Source organism: Phaethon aethereus (assembly GCF_964289735.1).
Source record: "Phaethon aethereus genome assembly, chromosome: 17".
NCBI classification, from domain to species: domain Eukaryota; kingdom Metazoa; phylum Chordata; class Aves; order Phaethontiformes; family Phaethontidae; genus Phaethon; species Phaethon aethereus.
The window spans coordinates 1,817,349-1,842,871 of NC_138593.1; the positions used below are offsets into that span (position 1 = coordinate 1,817,349).

The 25,523-nt window shown below is 48.4% G+C and overlaps 1 protein-coding gene across 1 annotated transcript in view; it reads left to right on the plus strand.

The window, feature by feature from the left end:
* SSH1 (slingshot protein phosphatase 1) overlaps positions 1-23,355 on the plus strand; it is a gene marked incomplete at its 5' end in the record, with an annotated part of 36,715 nt that extends 13,360 nt beyond the window's left edge. Inside the window, 13 exons of the mRNA XM_082007556.1 lie at positions 7,531-7,634; positions 9,391-9,455; positions 10,232-10,353; positions 12,436-12,504; positions 12,939-13,004; positions 14,317-14,511; positions 14,746-14,839; positions 16,228-16,356; positions 17,505-17,551; positions 18,903-19,049; positions 19,718-19,918; positions 20,849-21,479; positions 21,945-23,355. Coding sequence (XP_081863682.1) covers positions 7,531-7,634; positions 9,391-9,455; positions 10,232-10,353; positions 12,436-12,504; positions 12,939-13,004; positions 14,317-14,511; positions 14,746-14,839; positions 16,228-16,356; positions 17,505-17,551; positions 18,903-19,049; positions 19,718-19,918; positions 20,849-21,479; positions 21,945-23,219 — 3,145 coding nt within the window. The 3' untranslated portion in view covers positions 23,220-23,355. The remainder of the gene's footprint in view (positions 1-7,530; positions 7,635-9,390; positions 9,456-10,231; positions 10,354-12,435; positions 12,505-12,938; positions 13,005-14,316; positions 14,512-14,745; positions 14,840-16,227; positions 16,357-17,504; positions 17,552-18,902; positions 19,050-19,717; positions 19,919-20,848; positions 21,480-21,944) is intronic.
* Between the last annotated feature and the right edge of the window lie 2,168 nt (positions 23,356-25,523).

Consider the following 25,523-nt stretch of genomic DNA (forward strand, 5'->3'; position numbering starts at 1 on the left):
GGGTTTGTATCTGGCGCTGTGAATGGCCCGCAGTGTCTCAAACCCTTCTGAGCATTCTTGCGCTGTGGATGTGGCCCACGCCTTTCAGCTGAACAATGCGTGCTCAGACTCCCCTTTTGTTGCTGCGCTGCTAAAAACGCGAGAGCGAAGCCCGCCGGGTCTCCCTGCCTGCCTGACTGTCTCGCTCCCCTTTGAAATAGATGGGGAGATGTTTGCCCCCATGGGGAGGCATTACGAGAACCCCCCTCAGCGGGGGCTGCGGCCTGGCCCCTTGCAGGCAGCTTTTTGCCGTTGCACGATGGTGCCCTGGCTGCGTCTGAGGAAGGGGAGGTGTTCTCTGCGTGTCTGAAGGAACGTCCGACTGTCGCGGCTTACGTTTTGGGTTTCTTCTTGGGGTGACTTGTCTGCAGCTCGGGAAATCTGAGAACGGTGACCCATCAAAGCCACAGCCTAACATAGCCATGGGTGTGGAAAGAGCTTTCCTGCCTCGCGTTTTTGGTAATAAAATAGTATTTTGGAAGACAAACATTTCCAAAAGTCGCCCTGAAGGTGGCTGCCGCCTCTTGAGACGCATCGCAGAGATTTCGGCAGAGGTAGAGCACCGCAATCTAAGCGATGCTGGTGGCTCTCACCGACTTTAGCAGGTGTGTTGTTCGGGTCACAGGGCAGTTTATCAGCGCAGCACAAAGTCTAAGCGCGTATGCAATAGCACTTGGTTTGAAAAGGGCATCGCACGCGTCGCGACTGGGGCTTTCCTGGTCTTGCTGCGCGGGGAGCGTCGTGCTCGGCAGCCCGCTCCCTCCTGAGTTAAGCGGGGATGCTCGTGGCGATACTCCCAGCTGTATTTGGAAAGGTGGTTCCTTTGTTTCGTGTAGCCTTTCCACGGCGCTGGACACTGTGTGACACAAGAGCGAAGGCCACTTGGAAACACGCCAAGTACTTTTTTTTTTTATAATTAAAAGCGTGAGACATGACCTGCTGCTGCTGTTAAAGGCTCCCGTTTCTGTTTCTCAGGTTGTACTGGAGCACGTGAGCAAGCAGCTTTGAAGTTCGTTTTTCCCCGGCGCTGCTTTGTGTCTCCCAGACCCCTTCCGAAGGCCCCTTGCTCGGTCAGGAAGCGTTTTCCGATGTGCCTCCTCTTATCAAGCCAAAGCAAGCAGTCAGTGTGCTTTAATCGCCGGCTTGGCTTGGGAAGCCGGGGCCACGCAGCTGCTGCCTCGTCTTCCTGCTATTTCTCTGCCCGCATCGTCCTATTTGATGTGCACGTTTCCAGTTTATGCTGCTATTTTGGTACGACTGCGTGACCACCCTCCGGCTTGCTGCGGCCGTGCCCTGTCCTAAAACCCACCCTCTGGCACGTCGAGGGCCCGGCCGGGCTGCGGGGGCGGCCGGGCTGCGGCACCGCGGCGGGGAGGTGCGCCGGAGAGCCCCTCGCCGGGGCCGCCTTCCCTGGCCGTGCTTAGCTGCCTTGGGACAGCTGGGGCTTTCCAGAGCGGGCGGAGAATAGGGGGAAGAAAAAGGAGGGGGGAAAAAAAAAAAAAATCAGTTTTCTTCCTCCTTATCAATGGGGCTGTGGAAAAGGGAAGTGTGTTTAATTTTGTGGAGCTTGGGAGGCCTGGTTTTTTCCTCACCTTATCAGTTTGGAAACGTTTTGAGCAGAAGATGCCATAAAACCCAAGGAACTGGGAGGCACCACCGTGTTCATGCCTTTGTAAAATTGCGACCGATTTTGAGAGAAGTGAATATTGCGCTTTTTTTTTTTTTTTTTAAATCTAAAACACGGACCTGGTTGCAGGAGGGCAGCTCTTCTGGGCATGGGGAGAGGTCTGCATGCTGTGGGTAGGAAGGGCAGGACTTTTTCCCCTGAAAGAAGCAGCGTGCCTGCTCCTAACCACGGCGTTGCTGGATGCTGGGGCGAGGGGGTGTTCCTGCTCCAGCGCTGCTGTGAGACGAGCCCGGAGGCCATCGCTGTCCCCCGAGCGCTCTGGCTCAGCCCTGAAGGATAGATGACCTTCTCTGCCCCCACATCGCGTGTACGTTTTGTTCCATTAATGAGGGGGAAATCAAGAAACTTAATTTGACTGAGATGTGGTGCCCGGAGAGCGTGATGGCGTGGCCCTGTGCCTGGGCAAGGCTTCACTGCAGAGCTTTACTGGAACATGGGGCTCTGCGCCCGAGCCGCACAAGCACGCGACAGGTCAGCAGTGTGGGAGTTGCTCAAGATAAAAGGTTGAAGAGAAACAGAGAAAGCTTCAGGTGGGAGCAGGTATCTTCACAGAATCATTAAGGTTGGAAAAGACCTTTAAGATCATCAACTCCAACCATCAACCCAACACCACCAAGCCCACTAAACCATATCCTGAAGGGCCACTTCTACACATTTATCTTGAAAGGACATCTGGAACGTTACCTCTCTGCGAGAGGAGGACATAACTTACCTGTAACGACCAGGCAGTGGTGAGCTCTGGCTGTTCGCTGAAGCAAGCCTTGATGCATTGGGTACATGCGCTCGACGCTCCGGTGCTCTCTAAGAGTAGAGCTGTAAGCAAGCTGATCTGAACAGCGCTTGCACTAAAAGGGCTTCTCGGTTGTGATCAGAGGCAAACGGCAAGATAACAGGTTCATTACGGCTCCAGAAATACCGAGAGTCGTTGCAGGTGTGGTGATAAGCCAGGGTCCTTGAGCATCCCATGCACCGACCGAGCCTGCGGCAGTTCGGGGAGCAGCAGGGATACCCGGCCAGACGCAAACCGATTTTTCTGTGTTCTGCCCCTTTTAGCTAGGTACGATTTTTTTAATTCTTAGATCAGCAAGAGGCAGCTGAGTCAACCTCAGGCTTGGCTGTGTCTTCCCAGGGAAAGTGGTTTTCTCTCTACTGACATCTGTGTATGGATATTTATTTTGAGAGGAGTTATATAGCTACAAGATATGTTAACAGAGTGCTTTCTTGTATCGTGCAAGATGATTACGTCTTGTGAGATTTCCCGTTAAAATGGGGAACTCGAATTCCCGAGGCATACAAGATTTCTTGGGACACACCACAGCCTGAGCCACAATGGCAAAGCAAGGGAAGATTGTTCTGCGCCTGGCAACTGGCTTCCAGCTCACTGTCTGTCTGGTAACACGAGCAGCTCTGTCTCTTGTTCCAAAACCCAGTATTTTCAACGAATTGCTTATTGGCATTTGTGGACCCGGGGGGTGGCATTTTGTAACGATTAAAAGGCACTGCCTATTGTGCTCTTGAGCAGCTTGAAATGTAATTGATGTGTGTCGCAGCCACGCTCTTCTGGAGCTTTCCCAAAGGGGGAAAAAATACTTCCTTTTCAAGTTGAGCAGTGCGGAACGAACGGGTGAGTTAGGGGAGAGCGAAGCAGGAGACGCTGGAGACGACGCTGTGGCCATTAAACACCCTCTCCTTGCCAGCTTCTGGGTGCAGAAGGGACAGCAAAGCACCACAGCTGCCCGCACTGACACCCTTGGCATTTCCCAGATGCTTGTAAGCAGAGGTTTTAACTCCTTTAGGGGGTTAATGGCGTTAGTTTGGCAAGCTGAGGTTATGGAGTGGAAAGGAGACTGGTCTGCAGCTGCACTGGAGCACTAGGCAGCACCGGGATCCCGGGGTCATGACAAAACCCGTGGGCTCTGCATTTATTTGAGAGCCTGAAGTGCCTCCTGTAAAGGAGCTGTGCAGCTCGGGATTCCTGGAAGGGCATCCGGGGATGGGTGGTTTGTGTGCTGCAGGTGTGGAAATCCAACGGAAAGCTGCTTCTCGCCCCAGGTTAGGCTGGTGCTGCTGGTGAAACGAGAGCGTGCGGTTATGGTTTATGCCTACAGAAAGAATTAGTCAGGGGTCTGTAAGAAACAAGTCTTCACTGAATTGATTATAGCCAGCTGCTAACAAATAAATACCAAGCCACCTGAAAGACTTTCTTGTTCAGTAGTAGCTCAGTAACTCGCAAGTCACTCCGAAAAAGAACAAGCCAAACTGTGGTAGCTGTACAGTAAGTGAAGCAGCATTTTAACCTGACCGCCAACGCCCTCGCCGTCTGTATGATGCCGTCTGTATGATGCCGTCTGTATGATGCCGTCTGTATGATGCCGTCTGTATGATGCCGTCTGTATGATGCCGTCTGTATGATGCCGTCTGTATGATGCCGTCTGTATGATGCCGTCTGTATGATGCCGTCTGTATGATGCCGTCTGTATGATGCCGTCTGTATGATGCCGTCTGTATGATGCCGTCTGTATGATGCCGTCTGTATGATGCCGTCTGTATGCCGTGTTTGAATTGTAAAGAAACAAACAGGCGCCGGCTGATAAGATGCTTTTTATCCCGTCCCGTCCCGGGGAATACGGACTTTCTACAGCGACGGGCCGCTTGGCTGTGGGGCTGCTGATAGGCGCTGCGTTGCCTTCGGAGCACGCGGGAGGAAGCAAACAAACAAGTCTGGAGGAGGGAAATGATTAGACGAGCCTCAGCTGTTTTTTTCCCCTCTTGAATGGCCCTCTTTCATCAGGATATGTTAGGACAAGTGCTTTTTCAAGCCAGGATATCAGTGGAAGACACAGTGTTCTGTAAAAGTCATTCAGTTCCTGGGTAGCATCAACAGACGCGATTTCTCTGCTCCGCACAGAATATACGGTCAACCTTTTCTTTTCCTTTTTTTTTTTTTTTTATGGGTTTAGAAGCAAAAGGATGTGAGTTTTACAGCTAGTTATGAATCTTTTCGAATTTACTGACTTCTGTCTGACTCTTGGGCCAGCACAATGCTTCTGCTGTTCAAAGAAAACCAGTCCAAATTAGTATGTATAAGCAACTCGTTTTTATGCTGCTAACAAATGCTGCTTCTAGGGCATTTATCACTGCTGCAGAGGGTCAAAAGTTGGGGATGTTCTTTAATGGTAGGATTTTTGTGTTCTTTAGGAGATTTTTTTAAGAGGTCTGGAGTTTTAGTTGTTTACCGGAACTGCAGGATTTAAAAGGGTTTGTTAAAACTGGGTTGGAATATTGTGCCTTGCCTTTTTCTCACTTTTATTTTGTTAGCTGTCTTTTAGAGCAGTTGTACAAAGCCACTGAGAGCAAAGAGTGTTCCTGGAGCGGAGATGAGGGACAGTGTTGGGTAATGTTGCTGGTTTGAGATGGTGTAAAATACGAGCTTTTGCAAAGAGGCGCTTGGACGCGTTACCTCTGTACGGCACCGTGCTGGTCGTATGGAAGCAGGAGCTTATGTGGAAATCGGGGAGCGCTGGGGAGGTACGGGCAGTCCGACTCACGGCAAGCCGCGCTTCGTAAGGTTAGTGCGCAGTTTGGGAAACAAGCGTTTGTATTAAAAAAGAAATCTTGCTCTCAACAGGTTCTTTGGCTTGGCTTTCCGGTTCGTTTCCACGCAGATGGACACACGGCGACAGAGGTTTTGCTGTGTGGGTTGTCCTTTTCCTGCAGTCGCTCTCTGCTCCTGCAGCACAGCTTTCTCATTTGCCGGCAACTGGGAATATTCCGCTTTATTGTGAAAGATTTCCCGGCCACAGGAGAAGAGAACGTCGGGCAAGGTGAACTCTCAGAGCAGGAGTTACTGATGCCTTTGGGAAGGAGCTCTGTCTCTTCCATGTTTCCTCCTGCTGTAGAAATCCCAGCCAGTACCTTATCAGGGATAAAAGAATATCCTTTGGGATATTTTTTTCGCTTTCCCGGAGAAATATTTCCCAAATTTCTTAACAGGGATACTGTGAATTATCTCCTTGTGTGTTATCTAACTGTTCCCTTCTTGCTGAAAAACAGATGAGCGTGCGTGAAGCTGCTATCTAGCTGAATATCCTATACATCGTGTTGGTGTCACAGCTTTTGTGTAACTTCTGGCCTTTTTTAATGCTTTCCTGTGAGATCTGGTGTGAGAAGGAAACAAGACTCTTCCTGCCTCACTCACGGAATGAACCAAATTCCCACTTGCAGAAATTCTTGCTGTTACTGCGTGTGCCAGGCAGAGCAGAGCCGGCGTTTCGGATCACAAGCAAACTCTGTGCGGCTCCTGTTCAGACACAACTCGCTAGTGAAGTGAGTGGTGAGTGCTAGAATACTGTGGGAGTGTGAATGGAGAAAAGCTTGCTTTAATTAGAGGGCCGTTGTCCTGCTGGCATTTTATTGACCTGATATGTGACTTGTGGAGCCCGGAACTTAGGTGACAATTTTAGTTCACTTTTTAAAAGCAGCTGAAACCTCAAATTTAAACCTGATTCAGATTTTTTGGGGAATTTTGCACCTTGATTCAGTTGAAAAATGAGGAAGCTTTGCCTGGGAGGCTTGGTTGTGTTCTCAGAGAAAGGAAAAGCTGAACTTGCAGCAAAAGCTGAAAAGACGTGAAATTCAGGTCTGTCTTCACAGAAATACTAAGAGAGAATGGAGCATTAGTGCCCACTTCTGCCCAAAGGCCAAGACCCCTGATAAAGTACAGAATGGGCGAGTGCTGGGAGTAGGAGCTCCTGTGGGATCGTTTTCTGTAGCACAAGTAACTCCCATGTAGCACAACCTTGTAATGGAGCATTTATATTTAGTAGATAGCAGACAGTAATTAATGATGATCTATGTTTGGAAGTGTAGGGCAGCAGAAAATTGGGCTTTGTAACAAAAGAATGTCTCTTGTGATGTTTTGAGCGGTGCAGGAAATGCAGTGTAAGCAGTTACTGTGGCAACTAAAAGGTAGCTTAGTAGATGTTGATTTTCAGCCTTGTGGGAAATGCTAACTTTACCGCTTACGGCCGAGGCTGTGTCTAAAATGCTCGCGAGCGCGTTACGGTACTGTGTAATTAGGCTTGTGCTGGTGCTTGCTGTAACTACTGATTTTGCTCAGCCTTCTCTTTAGTTACGTTCTGGGGCCTGCATGTCGTTTGACTCTGCGGAAACATGGTTATGTGTTTGCACACACTGTGACCTGCCTTCTTATCAGTAGTATTTTCCAGGACGGTTGTATCTAGCCAGAGCAAAGCAAAATCTTTGCTATTGTGCCGGTTGCTTTTTCCCCTGAGGTTTCAGTGCAGTTTCCTTTCCCTTGTGATGTTCAGGTTTCGTCTGCCCTCCCTTCCTCTTTAAGTCTACAGACAGTTTATGGTTGCGTATCCTTGTTTTTGCATTCCAAAGAAATCTCAAGAACTGGAATTAGTAGGAACTGATTGAATCGGAACCTGATCTTAAGTCATTGTGTACAGGTCTAAGCCTGTAAAAAGTCTTACCCTCTACTGGTTTTAAGTTGCAGAATTTGACAATCAAATGATAAAGTCATTTCCAGCCTGTGACAGCTCAGGCAAGTATCTCTTGCAATGGCCAAGTAATAAAATGGTGGTGGAAAAATGGCACATGAGTAATCCTGGAGCTGTGCGGTGCAGGTGGCAGGATCAAACTTTGGGAACAGCTTCTCATGGCAAAATCCTACTACATTTTACTGAGGAGAAGCCCTCCCTTCCCTAGGCGTACAGATCTGAGCACCCGTTTTGCTGGTATTTTCTTCCAGTTGACTTCCTCTGTCGTTTGTTTTGCAGCCTAAGCGAGAGCTTTTTCATGGTGAAAGGCGCAGCCCTTTTCTTACAACAAGGAAACAGCTCCCAGGGCCAGCGAAGTCTCCAGCATCCCCACAAACATGCAGGTAGTGGATTAAATCACCTACTGAAACTCTCATTCCCCTCTTGCTTTGCCGCTCATTGCATCCACGCGGACAGGCTAGGAGCACGGGTGGGCGGGCGGGTGGGTGACTCCTCACGGTCACAGCGGACCTTGTACAGCCTGCTGAGTAAAGCCAGGTTTTCAGCCCGCTTCATCTGAATGGGAATGAATGATTATTGAGTCTTTGTTTTGTCATTCTCTTGGAACTGTAACTGGAGTAGAAATTTATTCTCTGGGGATATTACGGCATTCAGCATGGCATTCTTTAGCCAGGGAAGCCTGCTGAGCGAGAGGATCTGGGCTGAATCTCTATCCCTGTTTTCCTCAGCCACAGATGAGGAACATCACTTGTTCCTGCTTCAATGATTTGATCTTTGCCTTCCCCGTTGGCCTGTGGGGAGGAAAACTGGATGGACTGAGTCACAGGGCTCTAGCACCTCTTCTGTAGTTATCGCGGTCCTGATTCAGCATGGCAGGAGCATTTCTCCGAGTGCTCTCCCAGCCTGCAGCAATCTGACGCTTGGCGCTTCGGTGGCAGCTGACAGCATTTCCTCTTTTGAAACTACCTGTTGCTGACTTTGGTGGTGCCACTAAGAGCGAGGAACGTTTTAACAGGATTTGGGTCTCTGGATAGGCATACGTTTCTTAGCTCCTTATATCCCCTTTCCTGGTTTCAGCAAAATCCCCTGTTCAGTTAACTCATCACAATCTGGCCTGTAAGCATTTATCATGGTTTAAGAACAGACTGTCCTTCTTACCACAGTCCTCTCCAGTGTGCCAAACTGGTGGGAAGAAATGGTAGAGTTTTTTTACGGTGAACGTACGTAAGGGTTGATAAGCAGATATGGGGTTCAGAAAAGTGGATTCTACTTACCCCGTGTTTTTATGCCTTTTGTCTTTGACAGTTTTGGAATAAGTGATTACTGGGGAAAAAAGAAATAAGATCATCAGGGCGTTTTGAGAGCAGGAGCATGTGGGAAAGGCACAGTGTGGTACTGTGTGTCTGCTGCTTAGTAAACACTCCAAGCACAAAGAGGGTGTTTGAATGCCAAGCTTGGCTTTGTGTTTCTTCAATTGTCAGCAATTTCATATACCAAATGAACATCCTACGGAAGGAATTTTATCTTGTATGGAAAGTTAGGAGTGCATTACCAAGTTATTAGATGTGAACTTGTTCTGTTTTCTTGTAGCCTCCTTGTTCCTTTTGCTTGCTTTCACCAAACAGAAATGTCCTCACCACTCTAGAGCCTAAGGGACTTGCTGGATGAACAGTGCTTTGTTTGAGATAGAAGGGATCCATCACCCAAACTGGGTCACTCCTGCAGCCCTTCCTCCTCTGAAGTTTCTCGTGTTCAGCTATAGCCTCCATAGGGCCGGTGGGGCTGAACCCACGATGCTAACATGTTTTACAACTTTATTAATCAGAGTTGTTCCTCCTGCCTCTTACTCCTGTCCTCAGTGCCCATATCTTTCTGTCTTCTCCAAGATGCTGTAACAGAGAGTGCCAGTCACAGGTGGTCTCAGTATATTTGGTAGCTTCCAAATGTCATAAGGTCGAGTTCTCACACAGCCAGAAAACCCTCCTCCAAGAAGCTCTCTTCTGTTAGTATTCTCTTTGGCCTCCTCTAAAATGGTATTTTTTGACTTAGAAACATGCAATTTCATAAAAAGTCAAGACTCTGCCCATTAGTGCAGCAAGTGAGAGACCCTTTCTGATCATTTCTCTGCTCTCCCTGCAGGTGATTTGCCCCAGCACCTCCAGGTGATGATCAACCTCCTTCGCTGTGAGGATAGGATCAAACTGGTAAGACAAGATGCTTTTTCCTGCTCTCCCTTCTCTTTGGAGGCATTTGAAATAGATCTGTGGAGGTTCCTGAGAAGCATTAGCAAATCCTAGGTGTCAGAGTCAGCTTAACTCTATGCTGGCTGCCAACCATACCGTGTTTTCCCGTACACTCCTTTTGCCCCGGTCCTTACGTCCAGGTAAGGAGTTGGGTCAGGACACTGATCTGTCCGAAACGTGTGTGTTTTGTTAAGTTTCATTTTCCAGCCGGCTGACAAACACTAATACAGGAGCTTGCTGATGCTAGCGGACACTCTTAAATCACTCTTGAAGCTGCATCCAAATGGGGCTGGGCTTTTTTTGAAAGAATTCTGCAGAGGCTGTAAAAGTCACTGCAGAAAAGTCTGTGTCAATTATCCCCTCCAGTGTGACTAACATATTTCAGTTGAAGGCTTGAGTGGAAGACTCCTCTGAGCCTGCCTCTGTTTCCAGTTCAGTGCGTGACCAATATTTTTACCAACTTCCTAGTTGAACCTCTTTGGAACAAATCTTCAGGTTGCGTTTTGTAGAATTTCTCTGAACTGGGGCAGGTAATCTAGGCTAATCTTCTCCCCACCTGATGCCAAGTCAAACTGTCAACTAGCCTTGCGGGACGGTGGACTTTCTCCCCCTCTGTCTTTCATACTGCAGCTAAATAAAGCTTTTGGACACAGTTACACCTGAAAAAAGTACTAGGCAGCAATGGAAGTAATCTTTATCCAACAGCTGGTTTGCAGAGCTTGCTGACCTTTTTCTAGGCTGTCCGTTTGGAAAGTGTGTGGACAGACAGAGTCCGATACATGGTGGTTGTATACAGCAGTGGACGACAGGACACGGAAGAGAATATTCTGCTGGGTGTGGATTTCTCCAGCAAGGAGAGGTATGTCTAAGGCGAGGCTGGGGTTAGAAATTGGGCAGTCTTGGGTTCTCTGGGAAGCCTGTCAACACCAAATTGTCCCCAAGCAGTTGGTTTACATGTATCTGCAAATTCTAGCAAGAGAAAGGACATGTGTTGAGTTCTCTGACCAGTTATGAGGGTGAGTGGGTAATTTTTTTTTGTTCCAGAAAGCTTTTAGTCTCCTTGGAATCTCTGGGATGTCTGGGCAGGTGTGAGCAAAGCGTTCACCTGTAATCCCCTCTGTAGGGCTATGGCATCTACCTCATCTCTGGTAGTTTGCTGTCTGCTCACTACAAAATGCTCTTGTAGACACATTTGCAGAACTGGAATTTATTCTATCAACCAGGCTTCAAGTCTGTTGATGGTATGATGCAACGGAGCTGTTTTTTGGGGGGGTAGCCAAATAACATCAAGGAAACCAATACTGCAGAAGTACCTCCAAAACCAACAAACAAATGTGTCAGTAATGAGCTGTTTCTTTTGTCTAACTGATAAGAGCACATAATATTTTGAAAGGCAAATAAAATATTTTGTTATCGCAGACCCTCTCACATTATTCCAATTCTAGGTGAGTAAACCAAGGCAGAGAAGCTCTTGGCTCAGAGAGACGGGTCTGGTTTGGCAGAGCTGGAGTTAGAAGTCAGAGCTTCCAGACCATTGTTTCTGTTCTCCGATGATTTAGCAGGCTGCCATGTTGTGCTGGTGCAGCCAGTGTGAATTTTGTTTTCTTTTTGGAAAACCTGAGCGGATGTTGCCATTGCTGTAAGTGGAAGGGGGGAGCTTTTGCTCTGCAGTGAGACCTGTAGGGAAAGTCGTAGCCTTACCTTCCTAACAAGATTGTCATTGGCTTTGATGCTGCCCCTTGCGTCTGCTGTGGAGTTACTGCTGTTAGTGTTACGGAGGGAATTCTAACGTGGCATTTCCTTCTGGCACGCACAGTGTGCAAGAGCAGTGGATGTTTGCTATGTTCATCTTCAAATCTGAAACCACCTTGCAATAGTTTGCTTCTGGGGGCTATCGATGTGAGACAAGAGGCAAGATGGACAAGTTATGACAAATCCATCCTAACTGTAAGGCTAGCTGCCGTTTCAGCTGCTGTCTCCCCTGAAAGCCAAATTTTTTGTTAATTAAGGGTAAGTCGCATGTGAAAAGAAGTCAATTGGCATTAGCGACTTAATACTGAGTGACTCCATGGCTCTGTGTTGGGGCTGAAATGTCACTGCTGAGCTGTAAGTGTTCTGACTGCTGACAGTTTGACTAGTCAGGCACTTTTGTGGGTTTCATTCTTTTTACATGTGTTTAATAAAAAACGTTTTTTTTCCTCACAAAGCTCTAAACTGCACATTGTCCACATGTGTGTTCAAACTGGCCTGTCGAATCCTTTGATCCGCTGTAGAAAGCAGCTTAAAGAAAGGAGAAGAACAAAACCAAACCCAAGTTCTTGGCTAACCGGCTGTTGCTGTATGCATCCCAATTTCCTTTAAAACTTTTAATATCTTAGTAGCTTAATTATTTACTAGTTGAAAGTTACTGGCCCCCATTATAGTACGGTTTTCTTGCCAGATTGCCTCTCTGACATGAAAATGTTCTTTCGGGTTAGGTGAACTCGTAAAATCCGTTTTTGTCTCTTCCACCAGCCAGCGTGGTGAAGTGAAAACCGAGCACGCAGCCCGTTGAAAGGCCCCTCGGGTCCCCTTTGGAGAGGGCGGGCGGCTGCTACCGAGGCTTTGCTTTCTGCCTTGCTTCAGTGAGCTGAACCTCTGCAGCCAGACCCCTGTGATCTGCCTTTACGTCCTCTTAGGGAACCGCTTTGCACTGAGCTTCGGAGGGTGAAGGAGCAGGAAGGATGATGGGGCAGTTGGCATGTTAATACCAGAGTAGACCTTTAGGCTTCAGCTGCCGGTTTCCTCGTGTGTTACGTATTTGATGGCCTAAGATATTACTAGGAATTACTAGAGCAAGACTTGAGGATTTTAAAAATTAAAGAGTATTAATAATTAAGGATATTGGCGTGACCGCATTGTGGCCTATATTTAACATCCTGTATAACAATCTCTCTTCCAGTAAAAGCTGCACTATAGGAATGGTTCTTCGTCTGTGGAGCGATACTAAAATCCATCTTGATGGTGATGGGTAAGAAACCACATTAAAAGGATAAATGTGAATGTCCTTCCCTGCTGGGGGGCTGCTCTAGGAGAGATTCTCCGTCACCTTGCAAATGAAGTTCCAATTTTAGATTCACGGCTGCAGTGCTCTTACTCAGACAGTGAGTTTTTGTCTTGCTGCCCTCAAACTGCTCGGTGGAACCTGTGATACCCCGTGAATGTTCTCTGAAATCCCACTCGAGGGGTGGAGCTCCCATTCCTGGCAACCTACGCCAGGAAGGGTGTCCACTTGCCTTTCTTATTTGGGAGGATGTTGGAAAATCGGTGATACAAACTCTCATCCCTGATTCTTTTTGACTGTGAGTGCCCCTCTGGCTGCCTTGCACTAGCTGTTAGCAGAGTGCAGCTCGTGTTGCGCAGAAGAGCGATTTGTGACTGGTTTTTTTCCCCTCTTTCTCTTAGTGGCTTCAGCGTGAGCACTGCGGGGAGAATGCACATCTTCAAGCCGGTGTCAGTGCAAGCCATGTGGTATGTGTGTTAATTAGCTACATTGAGAAAGAGACTGTCGTTTCTGTGAATAAATTGAAAACAAATAAACCAACTGCATTTTAGCCTTCTCCATAATTGGTATTTAGTGAGCTGCAGCAGAGACGCTGCTTCCCTGTGTCAGCCGGCAGCAGGACTATAAAGGGACCGTGAGAATACTGATCCGAAAACAGGATCTTCTGCTTCTGTTCAGAGCAGCTATGTGCTCTTTAATGTAGGGGAAATGGCACTAGCGAGATGAATAAACATGAAAGATCAACTTGAATCCATCAGGCTGCAAACCCAGCCTTTCCTCTCTGTGCATATTTTTCGAACTGGCTGAAGGAGGCGTCTCGGGACGCATTGCCAATCTGATGGCATTCCCCGTGTTCTGCCTCATTACTGGGGCCAGGCTGGGGCTCCTGCTGCGCAGAAACTTTCCGTGCCGCCACGGGTGCCTGTTCACCTTTCAGCTCCTGTCACCCCTCCCCTGTGCAGGGATTCCAAAACGCTGAAGCAGAGGTGGCTGAATCAGCAGCAGCTGTGCCAGCAAATTCCTCCCCGAAGAGGCTGCTCCCCGGCCCCGCCGAGAACAAATGCATCTCTTTTGGCCGGGGCAGTTTGGCTCCTACCGGGGCCTCGAGAGAGCCCTGTCCTTGTGGCATCTGATAGGGAAAAAATACAGAGGTGGAGAAGGATGTCGTGCTAGGGACGATTTGGTACAGAAACAAATGAAACTCTTGTTCCTGTCATTTTAGAACTCGGCCCCTCCTGTTGGCAACCTTAGATGTGGTTAATGCATTCAGTACAATGACATCTTCGGAGTAGAGCCTTAAAAAAAGAAAAGAAAGAAAAAAATGAGGAGGGAAGGAAGGAAAAAGTAATGCTAGAATTTGCAAAAACAAATGACCCAATCTGGGCCCTGTCCCTGGAGCATGTCAGGGGCCAAGAATGCTGGTAAATATGCATTTGACTACTTGCTGAAGGTGGTTTGAAAATTGTCCATGTTCTTTATTTTTCTTTGGTCTGGCTTTACGAGTTAGCTAATGATTAGATCCCAGAGTGACTTGTGCCTTGTGCTTGCCTGTTAATCAGGGAAGATTTCAGCCTGTGCCTCAGACTGGCTGTTGAGAAGGCCTTCAAGGTATAGTTTGTGCCCTCTCTAAACTCTGATATAATAAATCTGCGGTGCTCAAAAAATAAACTGCAACAAACAATGCTGAAAATCTTTTTTTTCTCTGTGAAAATCTCTCAGATCCTGCTCTGTCTGTTCCTGCTGCTCACATCTGCACAACTTTGTTCTCCAAACTTACAGGTCTGCTTTACAGATCCTCCATAAAGCCTGTGAAGTTGCAAGAAGGTACAACTACTTCCCAGGTGGGATGGCCTTGGTCTGGGCCACGTACTACGAAAGCTGCATCAGCTCTGACCAGAGCTGCATCAATGAGTGGAATGCAATGCAGGACCTGGAGTCCACCCGCCCCGACTCTCCAGCCCTGTTTGTTGACAAGTCAGTTCTGAATTTTGTTAGAAAAAATTGGCTTGGCTCCCGAGAGGAGTCTCCCCTTCTCTCTTTTCTTCCTCCTTTTCCTTTCTTTTCATAAACGTCTTCAAATGTTTTTCTTCCGTTATTCTCATAAAAATTGCTTTTAATGCAAAGCTTTACCACTGCTCTTCTCTACGGTATGAGTCGCACTGTGTGTTTAGTGCCAGCTTGGAGACGTCAACTCCTTTTCCTTTTCAGGCCAACTGAAAGGGAACGAACAGAACGGCTCATTAAAGCCAAACTCCGGAGCATCATGATGAGCAAAGACCTGGAAAATGTGACTTCTAAGGAGGTAAATATAAAAAGTCCTGCTATCTTACTCTTCCTGCTGGACTGTCTTTCCAGTGAGTGCTGCACCGATGTAGAGACACCGTCTGACTGGGTGTCACTGGCTTCTGAGTGTGTGTCTCCAACTGTTCCATAAAGGCTCTGCTCTTTGGCTTTGCTATACGTCTGTTTCCCCAGCAGGGAAGTCGGGATAACACCAACATCCGAGTGCATTTTTCAAGACCTTAGTAACAAGTAGGTGACTTTCAAATGCAAAGTGCCTGGTTCTTTTGCCAACGGAGTGGCATCAGAGGTGATGCCTGCATTTACAGTTGGTTGTAGCACATGTAGGCACGCCCAAGCAATGAATTTGCAGCCACTCATTCCTTCAGGGTGTCCCTGTGAGTTACGGAAGCCGAGGCAGCACTCTTAAAAGATGCAGTTGGTGGCTTGAGGCCTCGCAGTTGTGTTAGATGAGTGTCCTGATTTTCACTTGCTCATGGACAGCGCAGCAAAGTACGTAACTTCCTTTCCCCTGTCGGCTTCATTTTAAGGTTTTATTTTCTTTGTTCCTGAACAAATGTCACAGGGGCTTGCAGACATTTTGCTAACAAGTTTATGGATGGAAAATCACAAGTCAAGGCTAACGCTAGTTTGGATCCATCCCACAGGCTGGTGTAAATATGTCCAGCAGCAGCGCACGCATATTCAGAGCAAATGAAAATAGTTCTTTTTGGGTTGGTTTTTTTGTTTGTTTTTTGCAGGGCTTTCCTTCCTAAAGCTTAGCACTGAAGGTTCAGATACGCTTCTGTGTAACAGCAGCGTTACAAGTTGTAAGCGTTAAGCTGAGAGCTCATCTGTCTGTGTACGTGTTACCAACTCTGGGTGCAGTCGAGATGCTTTGGTTTTGCCGCAACCATTTTCCATAGTGGGTTAAAAAGAGTTGGGCTGCTTTGCATCGCACCTTCCTGAAGCTGAGGTGCAGTGAGAGTGGCGTTTTATAAAAAGGGAAAGTACAGGAAATCTCTCTTCACCCGTGCTGCTGCCATTATTCACTCCTTGCTTCTATTGAATTTTGCAGTTTTTTGTTAGCTGCTCTCCAAGGTCTTTCTTTTTATCCCTCAAATTATTTTTAAGAAGCTGGTGCCCCAAAATACTTGTTTTTTGGTTTTTGGTTGCTTTTCTTTTTTTGTACTCGGATGTTATCTAAAGCTTTATTTACAGATCTTCAATTTGGGGGTCTCGGGTACTTGGAAAGGCGCCACGTAGTGATATTCCTTGTCTCCAAAATGTCGAATCCCTCTCGCTGTTTTTAATGAAGTACAGAAAAAATGTTTTACAAAGGAGTGCCAACAAATGTTTCTGTTGACCAGATATCATTCTAGGTGGCATCCTTTGTTTTCTTCTCTGCAGATACGAAACGAGCTGGAGAAGCACATGAATTGCAACTTGAAGGAATTCAAGGAATTTATAGACAATGAAATGCTGCTTATCCTGGGTCAGATGGACAAACCGTCGCTGATTTTTGATCATTTATATCTGGTAAGCTGCCATGCTACGAGTTCCGGAATGGCAGGAGGCTCAGTGGGAATGATCTGACAAGTCACTGGGCTGAGGGGAAGCTGGATTTTGTCTCAAGGCTGACTTGTGCAGCGTGACCAAGAGGTACAGCCTGCTCTCCTGCCCTTTGTGCAGACTTTAATTCAGGACTCATATTGCTTGTAAAAGCCTGCAGGAGAGCAGCCCATTTTTTTTGTAGCTACATTCTTGTTTCTGGCACTTGATATAATGGTTCTTTCCTGCCCAGGTTGGTCCTGTTTCAGGACATACCGTAGCGTAGCTCAAGTTCTCTCTATGCACGTTTATTTTCTATTTTTAGCAATGGAGATTTTCTTTTAAGAGGGATGAAGGCTCTAGCTGTGGATGCTGCCCTGGTGTGACAGCAGTTTGCTCTTTGCCTCTGATTAGGGTCCCTGTATTGGTTTTCTCGATTGAGCCTATGAAGTTCTGTACGCATGGCCAGAGCTATGTCAAGAATAGGGCTTGAAGGTGATGTGCTGTTCCAGCTTGTGCAAAAGCAAAAGAACGGGGCGTGTTTCGTCTGATCTTCTGCCACTAGATGGTACTCCAAGCAAAACCAGGCACTGCCATCTGGAACAAAGACTTCCTTGAGATGAACACATTTGTGCCCCTTATGCTTGGGTCTTTTTTTTTTCTGGAGAGAGTCAGAGGAAGTGCTCATGTTTGAGGGCAAAACCTGCTTTTTAAACCCTTTTTAGCTTTCTGTTTTGCAAGCATGGGGGGGGATTCAGGGTGTAACCACGCCCATAACTTTCAGGATTTGCCTCACTTGTCATACACCAGTGATCCCAGTCATGCCACATGTAATCCTTTCCTTTGCCTGCACTATTTATCCGTGGTTAAAACTCCAGAGGGGCCAGGGGCGGTGATTTGGGATGTGCCCTGTCACATGCTGGTCTAAACTAACTCCTTAGGTGAGGACATAATGCCTTTGTCACCTCCTTCAGGAGGTCCCTGCCTGTTCAGGACAGGACATCTCTGTGCTGAGCTGCCACGCTGCTGTTTCAGAGTCTATTACCAAGATTTCAGTGAGGCTGGGGGATTGCGGAACCTTAAGAAAGAGGGAGGTCTTGGGCTCCTTTGAAGCATGTGTTTTGTGGCTGTTGCAGGGGTCCGAGTGGAACGCTTCCAACCTGGAGGAGCTGCAGGGCTCGGGGTGAGTACTGCACCTTTCAGGCAACAGCCTTAGACTGTGAAACCTCCAGTCGTTTGCCTTTAACTTACATTCAGGTCTCTTGAGATGACACATGACGTTTATAGACGTAGGGATGAGTTTGGGCCCATTCCCGGCGATGTGCGTAACTTACCGTCAAGACCTTGGTCGAGACATCTTTCCTACCTCATTTCTACCAATCACGTGTTGAGTGGAAGTAACAAAACTTCTTGTTTGTGAAGTACATCAGGATCTCCAAACTCCCGCTGTGTGTAGTAGCCGAGCATGAAATGGCCATACATATTGTCGTCTCAGGTGTGAATTCCTGCAGGCTGCGGGACAGCAAATATTCTAGCGCTAAGCTTAGGAAAAAACTGTATCTAAATGGAGCAGAACTTCCTGTGGATGAGCAATCTCCATCTCACCTGCCCAGGCAGGCAGCTGCAGGGCTGTCTTTCACCACGCTCTCATCACCGCACAACTTCTTGGCTTGATTTATTTTCACGCTTTTTGGACGAGTGAGAATTTTGCATATAAATATTTGCTGCTTGCCCGAGGCATACACCAACCCTGATGTGAGAGACTGAAAAATATTGCTCAACAGCATGACTAAAAATGTTTAATTTGGAGACCTTGGGAACAGATGTCTGAACATCTTTGAACAAGTAAATGAACCAGCCCATTAATACTTTTGATCTATGGGGAAGGCATCTTGACATGCAGTGTCTAAAAGTCAAAGCTGGACAAATTCTGAAACAAATATCCTGTGTCCTTGAGTTGTCTGAATGATAGGTGATAAATCAATACGGGCATTCGTTCTCCCTGGGTACATTGTAATCCCTGCTGTAATATTTGGCAGGAATCAAGAGATACCATGTGACTCTCATTTCATATTTTTGGTCAGAAAGAAGAGAAAAGGATGGTTTTGCAGCTAAAGCCTGCAGTTGAAGATTGTGATTCCTGGGGTTGTTCCCAGCTCTTGCCCAAATGAATCACTTGCAGCCGATGCACTTCTCTTCTTTCAGCATCCCAGAAGCTGTGTGTGGCACACAGTGAGGAGTTTCTGATTAGTTTGCAAAGCCTTGGCACACAGGACAAAATAAACTCCCTCCTGTGCCCAAGGTCCTGACACTTTGAACGGGATGTGCCGGTGGCGAGAGATGGGTTAATGGGCAGGCCCCGCACGTCTCGTGCGTGACCTGTGTCACTGGGGGTCCCAGGGGATCGGGATTAGGGCTGTAGATAAAAATCTTGCCGTTCGTGTTGTGCCAGATCTCATGGACTTCACAATGTGTGTCAGTTCCCTTTCATCACCACGGCAGTTCACCTTTATTTTTGTTTTTGTTCTCCACAGCATTGACTACATTTTGAATGTGACCAGAGAAATAGATAATTTTTTTCCCGGTTTGTTCGCGTATCACAATATCCGAGTGTATGATGAGGAGACGACGGACCTCCTGGCTCACTGGAACGAGGCGTACCACTTCATCAATAAGGCCAAGTAAGTGGGCTGGGAGACGCGACTTAGTGCGAGAGCACATCCAAGCCACGGGGTCTGACACCGTGCCCTGCGTGTCTCATCCAGCGTGGAGCTGGACCCTCCCTGAAGCCACACCACCGCTGAAGGAGGCTCAGGGCTTTTGCATTGCTACTTTTGCCGGGAGTTCTCTGTGTCCCTGGAACTTCCCCGTACCTTGTCTCTTCCTGTACTGATGTTAACCTGTTCCTAGCCTATGATATTTTTTACGGTTATTTTGTTTTGCTTCCAAAAGGAAACGAGGACGTTTCCTCTTCTCAAGAAGTTCTGGAAATACTCCAACACGTGTCCGTGCTGGACAAGAGATGGTGACAGAGTACATCAAACTCTGCTGGGCTTTTACACTCGGGTTGTTCCTGCTTATCCCTGTATCCAATGACGCAGGCAGGCAGGAGGCTTCACAGTGGTCTCTGAAATGGCAGCAGGACTGAATCTGCCCTTCTTGAACGCGTGACTGTTCTGGAGAGAGAGTCTTCTCCTGGCCCACTTAGTCCAAAACATTTCTCATCTACTGAGCTGTGGTGTTACGGTGGTCAGGAGGACAAAGTACTGTCCCTCCACCGTGTAAAATGGTAACAACAGATACCGTAACCAGAAAGGTGAGACACATTTTCCTGTTTGTTCTTCCGCAGGAAGAATCACTCCAAGTGCCTGGTGCACTGCAAAATGGGTGTGAGCCGGTCGGCATCTACTGTTATAGCTTATGCAATGAAGGAATTCGGATGGTCACTGGAAAAGGCCTATAATTATGTGAAGCAAAAACGCAGCATTGCGAGACCAAATGCAGGCTTCATGAGGCAGCTGTTGGAATACGAAGGCATTTTAGATGCGAGGTAAGGCGACCGGATGAACGGAAAGGTGACTTGTAGGAGATACAGGAGCTAATTGTAGGCAACCTCTTGTGTTTTTGTATTGCAAAATATTAATCGATCTCCATGGAGTTTCGTTCAGTCAACAGGTTCTTCTGCTGATGTCTTGCACACGTGCGTGTCGCGCTCAAAGATGCGGGCAGAGTGCGCATGGTGCTGTAGTCCGAAGGGTCCCCATCAGAAGGGCAGATGCAGAAGCCTGGGCTAATTGTGTTTTTCTAAACCTTTTCTATGCCAGGCCTCCCTGGATGGAAATTAGCTGTCTTCTAGGGAGATCTGCTCTGGTTTAATTCAGTGAGGGTTTCTCTGCGTTTGGGAAGCATGTTCGTATTTCTCAGCAGCCAGTACTGTTCAGCAAAACATTGTTCTTGTTTTATGAGGCAGAACTGAGCTCAGGCAGTGTTGGAGGCAAATCATTTGCAGTTCTGGGTGACCATGCCAATCACAAGTCTTTGTCATTGCAAGTGCCATAGTATCTAATAAGGGTTTCTGCACGCTCCACTTGGCCTCTGCTCTACTGGGGGAGGAGGAGGAAAATGGTTCACTCTGGTTCAGCAGGAACTGTGCCGTGAGACGTGCAGAGATGTTGGTTCAGAGTGGTTTGCTCCGACACAGGGCTCTGTGCCCCTCTGTCCCGGGGGACTCCTCCCGAGGACCATTCCCATCATGGGTGCGGTGCAGGGCACTGCAGTGAGTCTGCTGGGCCAAAGAGACGCTGGAGTGGGCGAGCAGGAGGGACGAAATCCTGATGCTAAAGGTGGTTTTGCCCAAGTGGGACTGCCAGGCTGGCCCCAGCATTCAGCCGTTCAGTGCCAGGTTGTGGAGAGGGAGGGATGTTCCTGGAGCATCCCACAGTTCAACGGTGTTCACTTGTGTCTTTGTCCTTTCCCCCAGCAAGCAGCGCCACAACAAGCTGTGGAAGCAGCAAGCAGAGAGCAACCTACCCCAGAGCACAGACAGCACCTCGGGGTCGGGTGACTTCTTACTCGAGAGCTTAGACATTGACCTAGAAAACCGGGTGGCTGACCTGGACACGCCTTCGCAGTCAGAGTACCTGGATAACCGCGCCGGCACAGAAGTGTCTGTGGGGTTTAATTACTGCTTCCGCCGCCTCTCGGACACGCTGCTGGAGAACAAGATTCCTGGTGAGAGGGTGGGCTTTTTCCACGTGGAGGAGCTGGAGCGGGATGCGCTTAGGGAGCGTGCTGCCTCGCTGGTGGGACGGCCTCCGGCAGCGCCTTCGGAGGGGAGGCTGATGGAGACGGTGAAAGCCCTGGAGACAGCGGAGCCGCTGGCAGAGCTGAGCAGTTTCTGCAAGAAGGAGGTGAAGAAGAAACTGGACTTCAGCCCCCGGAAGGGAAGGATAGTGCTGGGCCCTGGGGACCCAGGGGAGGACGGTGTCAGGGAGGAAAATCCGATGGAGAAGTGGAAGCGGCGTTTGTCCATGCACAAGGAGGAGAGCAGGCTTAATAGAGAGAACTTGAATAACAACAACAGCAAAAGGAGTTGCCCAGAGGATTTTGAGGTGCGTATGGAATTGAAGTGTAGGTGATTAGCATGGCTGACTCTACTGCAAGTGAAACTGCTCTTCTCATCTTCATAGCACAGTTTCATTTGACTTGGATAAAGTCTTTCATTCCATGATGAGCTTCCTTTTCGAAGTGCTTCTGAACATGGCTTTGCTTGCCCAAGCTATGGATTTAGATGCCCGAGAGAGAGCGCACACATGCGAGCGCCCTATAAACTGCTTTGGGCAACTTGCTTGCATGACCATCGCTTGAAATGGTAGGTATTCTTCCATTGAAGATACTGTCTGCTGAGAAAGTACATGGCTTTTGTTCCTGCTGCAGGGCCTTAAGAGAAGTGGAAATGGGCTTCGTTTCAAATCTGTGTGGCTGTAGAGATATCTTGTGGTCTGTGCATCTCGCTCTGCTGATTGCTGATGTCCTGCTCCGTGCACATTTATCTGTACCTGTTTTCTTTTTTGCAGAATGATGCCGTATTTGGGATCCTCAGTAAAGTCAAGCCTTCCTATCAGTCTTGCACTGACTGCATGTATTCCTCAGCCAGTTTGTCTCCCGACTCCTTTGGGGAGCAGTGCGAGAAGTTGAACACCGGCACTGCGCGTCGCAGCACCACCATCTGCACGCAGCCAGCCCTCCTCTCCCACATCAATTCCAACTTGGCGGACCACCTGCCCAGCAAGGCACACTCAGAGGAAGGAATCAGAACTAAAAATAACGAGGCTCCACTTCTGCTGTCGGCAGGAGTTGGGACTTTGGAGGCTGGTGCTTGCAAATCACTTGATCAACACTGCAGCATTTTGGAGAGAGGAAAAGATGCACCAAAAACCCCAGTCAAAACTCTGCTGCCCAGGAGAAACTCGCACTGTGACAAGAGCCTCCTTAACACAGAAGCGGTGAAAGAAGAGTCTCTAGCCAGAAAAGATGGCAAACCTACCAAGGATCTGAAGTACTTGTTCGGCAAAGACTTGGAAAAGCCAAGTGCAAACAGTTACTTGATGCAGCATCAGGAGTCTCTTATTCAGTTGCAGAAAGCAGGCTTGGTTAGGAAGCACACCAAAGAGCTGGAGCGGTTGAAAAGCCTGCCCTCAGACGCCTCGTCGCTGCTCAGAGAGAGCCCGCTGAGCAGAGTCGACTCTGGCATTGTGGAGGAAAACGAGGATTTGATTTCACATCACAGCCTCGTACCTCTTCTGGGACCAGCCCAGTTGATACCCGAAGATGCAGAAAATAATGTGGAGAAGTTAGAGGCGAAACGCGTCTTTGAGGGGATCTCTCAGAAAACCTCCACGCCTGTCATGTGCCGCTTGGAGCACACGAGCAGTTTCACCAAGGACTTTCTGAAGACCATCTGCTATACCCCCTCCTCCTCCCGGAGCTCCAACCTGACGCGTAGCTCCAGCAGCGACAGTATCCACAGCGTGCGGGGCAAGCCCGGCCTGGTGAAGCAGCGAACTCAGGAAATCGAGACCAGGCTGCGGCTGGCTGGCTTGACTGTGTCTTCTCCTCTGAAAAGGTCCAATTCTCTTGCCAAGCTGGGATGTCTTAACTTGTCCTCTGAGGACTTGTCAAGTGACATGGATGTGTCAACCATAACGGGCTCAAAAGAGGCCGTTTCAAGTGAGTCTTCCATGCTCTGTGAGCCACAATCCACGCTGAAGAGTGCAGACGTCACCTCCAAATTGGCAGCGAAGCCGGCGGTCGGAAACTTGAAGAACATGCTTTGGATGGGCAAAAGTTGATGCCTTCTGTGGGAGGAGTCGGGGGGGTGGATTTTTGGGTTTTCATGGTATTTATTCATTGCACCGATGCAGTTTTACCATCTGACTTGCAGCAGTTCATCTGATGCCACCTCTCCTTCCCCTCCTTGTACTCTAAGTGGGGAGAAAAAAAACCATAATGGGTCACGATGATGGCACAAGGGAAAATAAAACGTATTGCATGGCTTAGAAGAGGACTTTGTGTGTGAATTGCCTGTTGTCTTGCAGGATGCTATTTCTAGTACTGTTTGCCAAGTATAATAATGTGTGTTTGTGTGTATGTGTATATATAGATAGATATTTGTATCAATTTATCTATCTATATATATATATAATGCTGAAATACTCTTCAAAGACTCAACAAAATAATTAGTCACGATTTTTTTTTTTTTTTGTACAGAACAAACACAAGTCTAGTTAAAACAGGGCACTTGTGGCAAAATCCTTAAAATGGTGACATGAACACTACCTCTGTTCTTGCTGACTTTAGCCTTGGTTTGTTGTTTGTTTTTCCTTAAAAAAGGCTTTTCCCAGAATACTTGCCATTGTTTGAAGGCATTCCCTTAATGTTAACTGTAAAGGCCTGGCGGAGTGTGGAGGCAGAGGCTTTACTGCACCAAGTGACCTAGCTGTGACGTGAAGGAGTATCGAGCTGTGTTCGTGTTGGCTGTATGACCTGCTGGTGTTAGCCCGTCTTCGCTGCATGACCAGGTGAATTGTCATAGTCTCACGTTGGAGTGACACCCAGACTGTGTTGCTGTCGCAGGCTTACGCTCCCGTGGAGAGGCGTCGTGTGCTTTGAGTGTTTTTGCTGTCGTTGTGGTTTGTAGTGTCCCAGTACTAATGACGAGCCTGGCCAGTACGTGACCGTGGACCTTAGTGAAGCTTTGTGTGATGCTGTGTCAGTGTCGTGGATCCTGTGTTGGGGACCCTTCATCAGGCTGTGGGTGGCACACAGTGCCGGCAAGACGGCCGAGGGGGGACAGCTCTCCCGGTGTCCCACGCATTTGAAATCCCAGTGGGCAGTAGGTGAACGTGTGTCTTTTCTGCTTATTGCTGTTGGCTTTGCGAGAGCGGTTCCTGCATCCTTGGCTTGCCAGCAGCCTGGGAAGCTGTTGAAGTCCAAGGGGTTTATTTATGCCGGGTGTCAGGAGGCTGGGTGGCCCCAGCGCGGGGAGTGTCCCGGGTGTACGTGTCCCGGCGCTTGCAGGGCTGCACCAGCCTCCTGCCAGGGTGACAGAGGCGTAAATCCCGCGCTCGGGCTGGGGGTGCCTGCTTGGGGGCGAGCGGTCAAACAGAAACGCGGGCTCACTCTGAAGAGAGGGGGATATTGAAGGCGTGGGCGAGATCTCCTTTCAGAGGAAAGCTGGCAGTGCCCTGCGGGGAGGACCCCGGGGGCTGCCCGTGCTCTCCCGCAGCGAGGGGCCCGTGGTGCCATGTGCCCCGTGGCGTCCCTTCCCGCGCCGGAAGCTGGCTCTCCGGGACCGATCCCAGACCGGCGTTACCGTGCGCGGCTCCTCTTGCTGCCCTGCCGTGGGAGATGCTTGAAACGCAGCGGTTCACCGATGCTGTATGAAATGCACATTTTCTTAGAATATTTTGGGCAGCCGGCCAGGTCAAGAACTGCTCTGCGTAAGATGCGCTGGCCACGTCAGGAGGGAAGAGCTTGAGAAGCGTGTAGGGGACACGCTCCGAACCTTGGTGTTCTCCGAGTCCCATCTGAAACCGTGCCGGCTGCTCGTGCCTTTGGGGGGATATTTTGAAGCAGGCTTGGGGGTCCATACAGACCTGGGGGGGTCAAAACAGACCTCAGAGGTCAGTGATGGCAAACGGATGGGTTTGCTCGTTTGGCAACCGGGCCGTGAGTGTGAGCTCTCCCACGTTTTAAGATCTCCATCGTTCTTAAAAATCCTCTCCTTGAGGTGGGGCAGAGAGCAGGGCTGCAAGCAATCATTCTCAGAGTCTGTATTAATCAAAAATCCACTGCCTTGAGAAAGGGAGCCACATGTTTTACTGTCCTAAATGCCCAGAGTTTACCTTTATTTCCTTGAGCATAAGACGCCACGTTTTTTACATTAACAGTGTGAGGAATTGTAGGGAGTGGCAATCAGTAAATAAACGTCCCTTCCTAAAGAGTCTTAAATTTGCCGTACACTTTTAGCTTAAGGCACGCTTCCTGTTTCACCCATGAAAGCTGGTTGGAAGCAAAAGCTGCTGCGTGAGGGGACCCTGGAAAACATGCACGAGCTTTTGCTTTTTAGGGCTGAGAAAACACTGGGTCGTCTT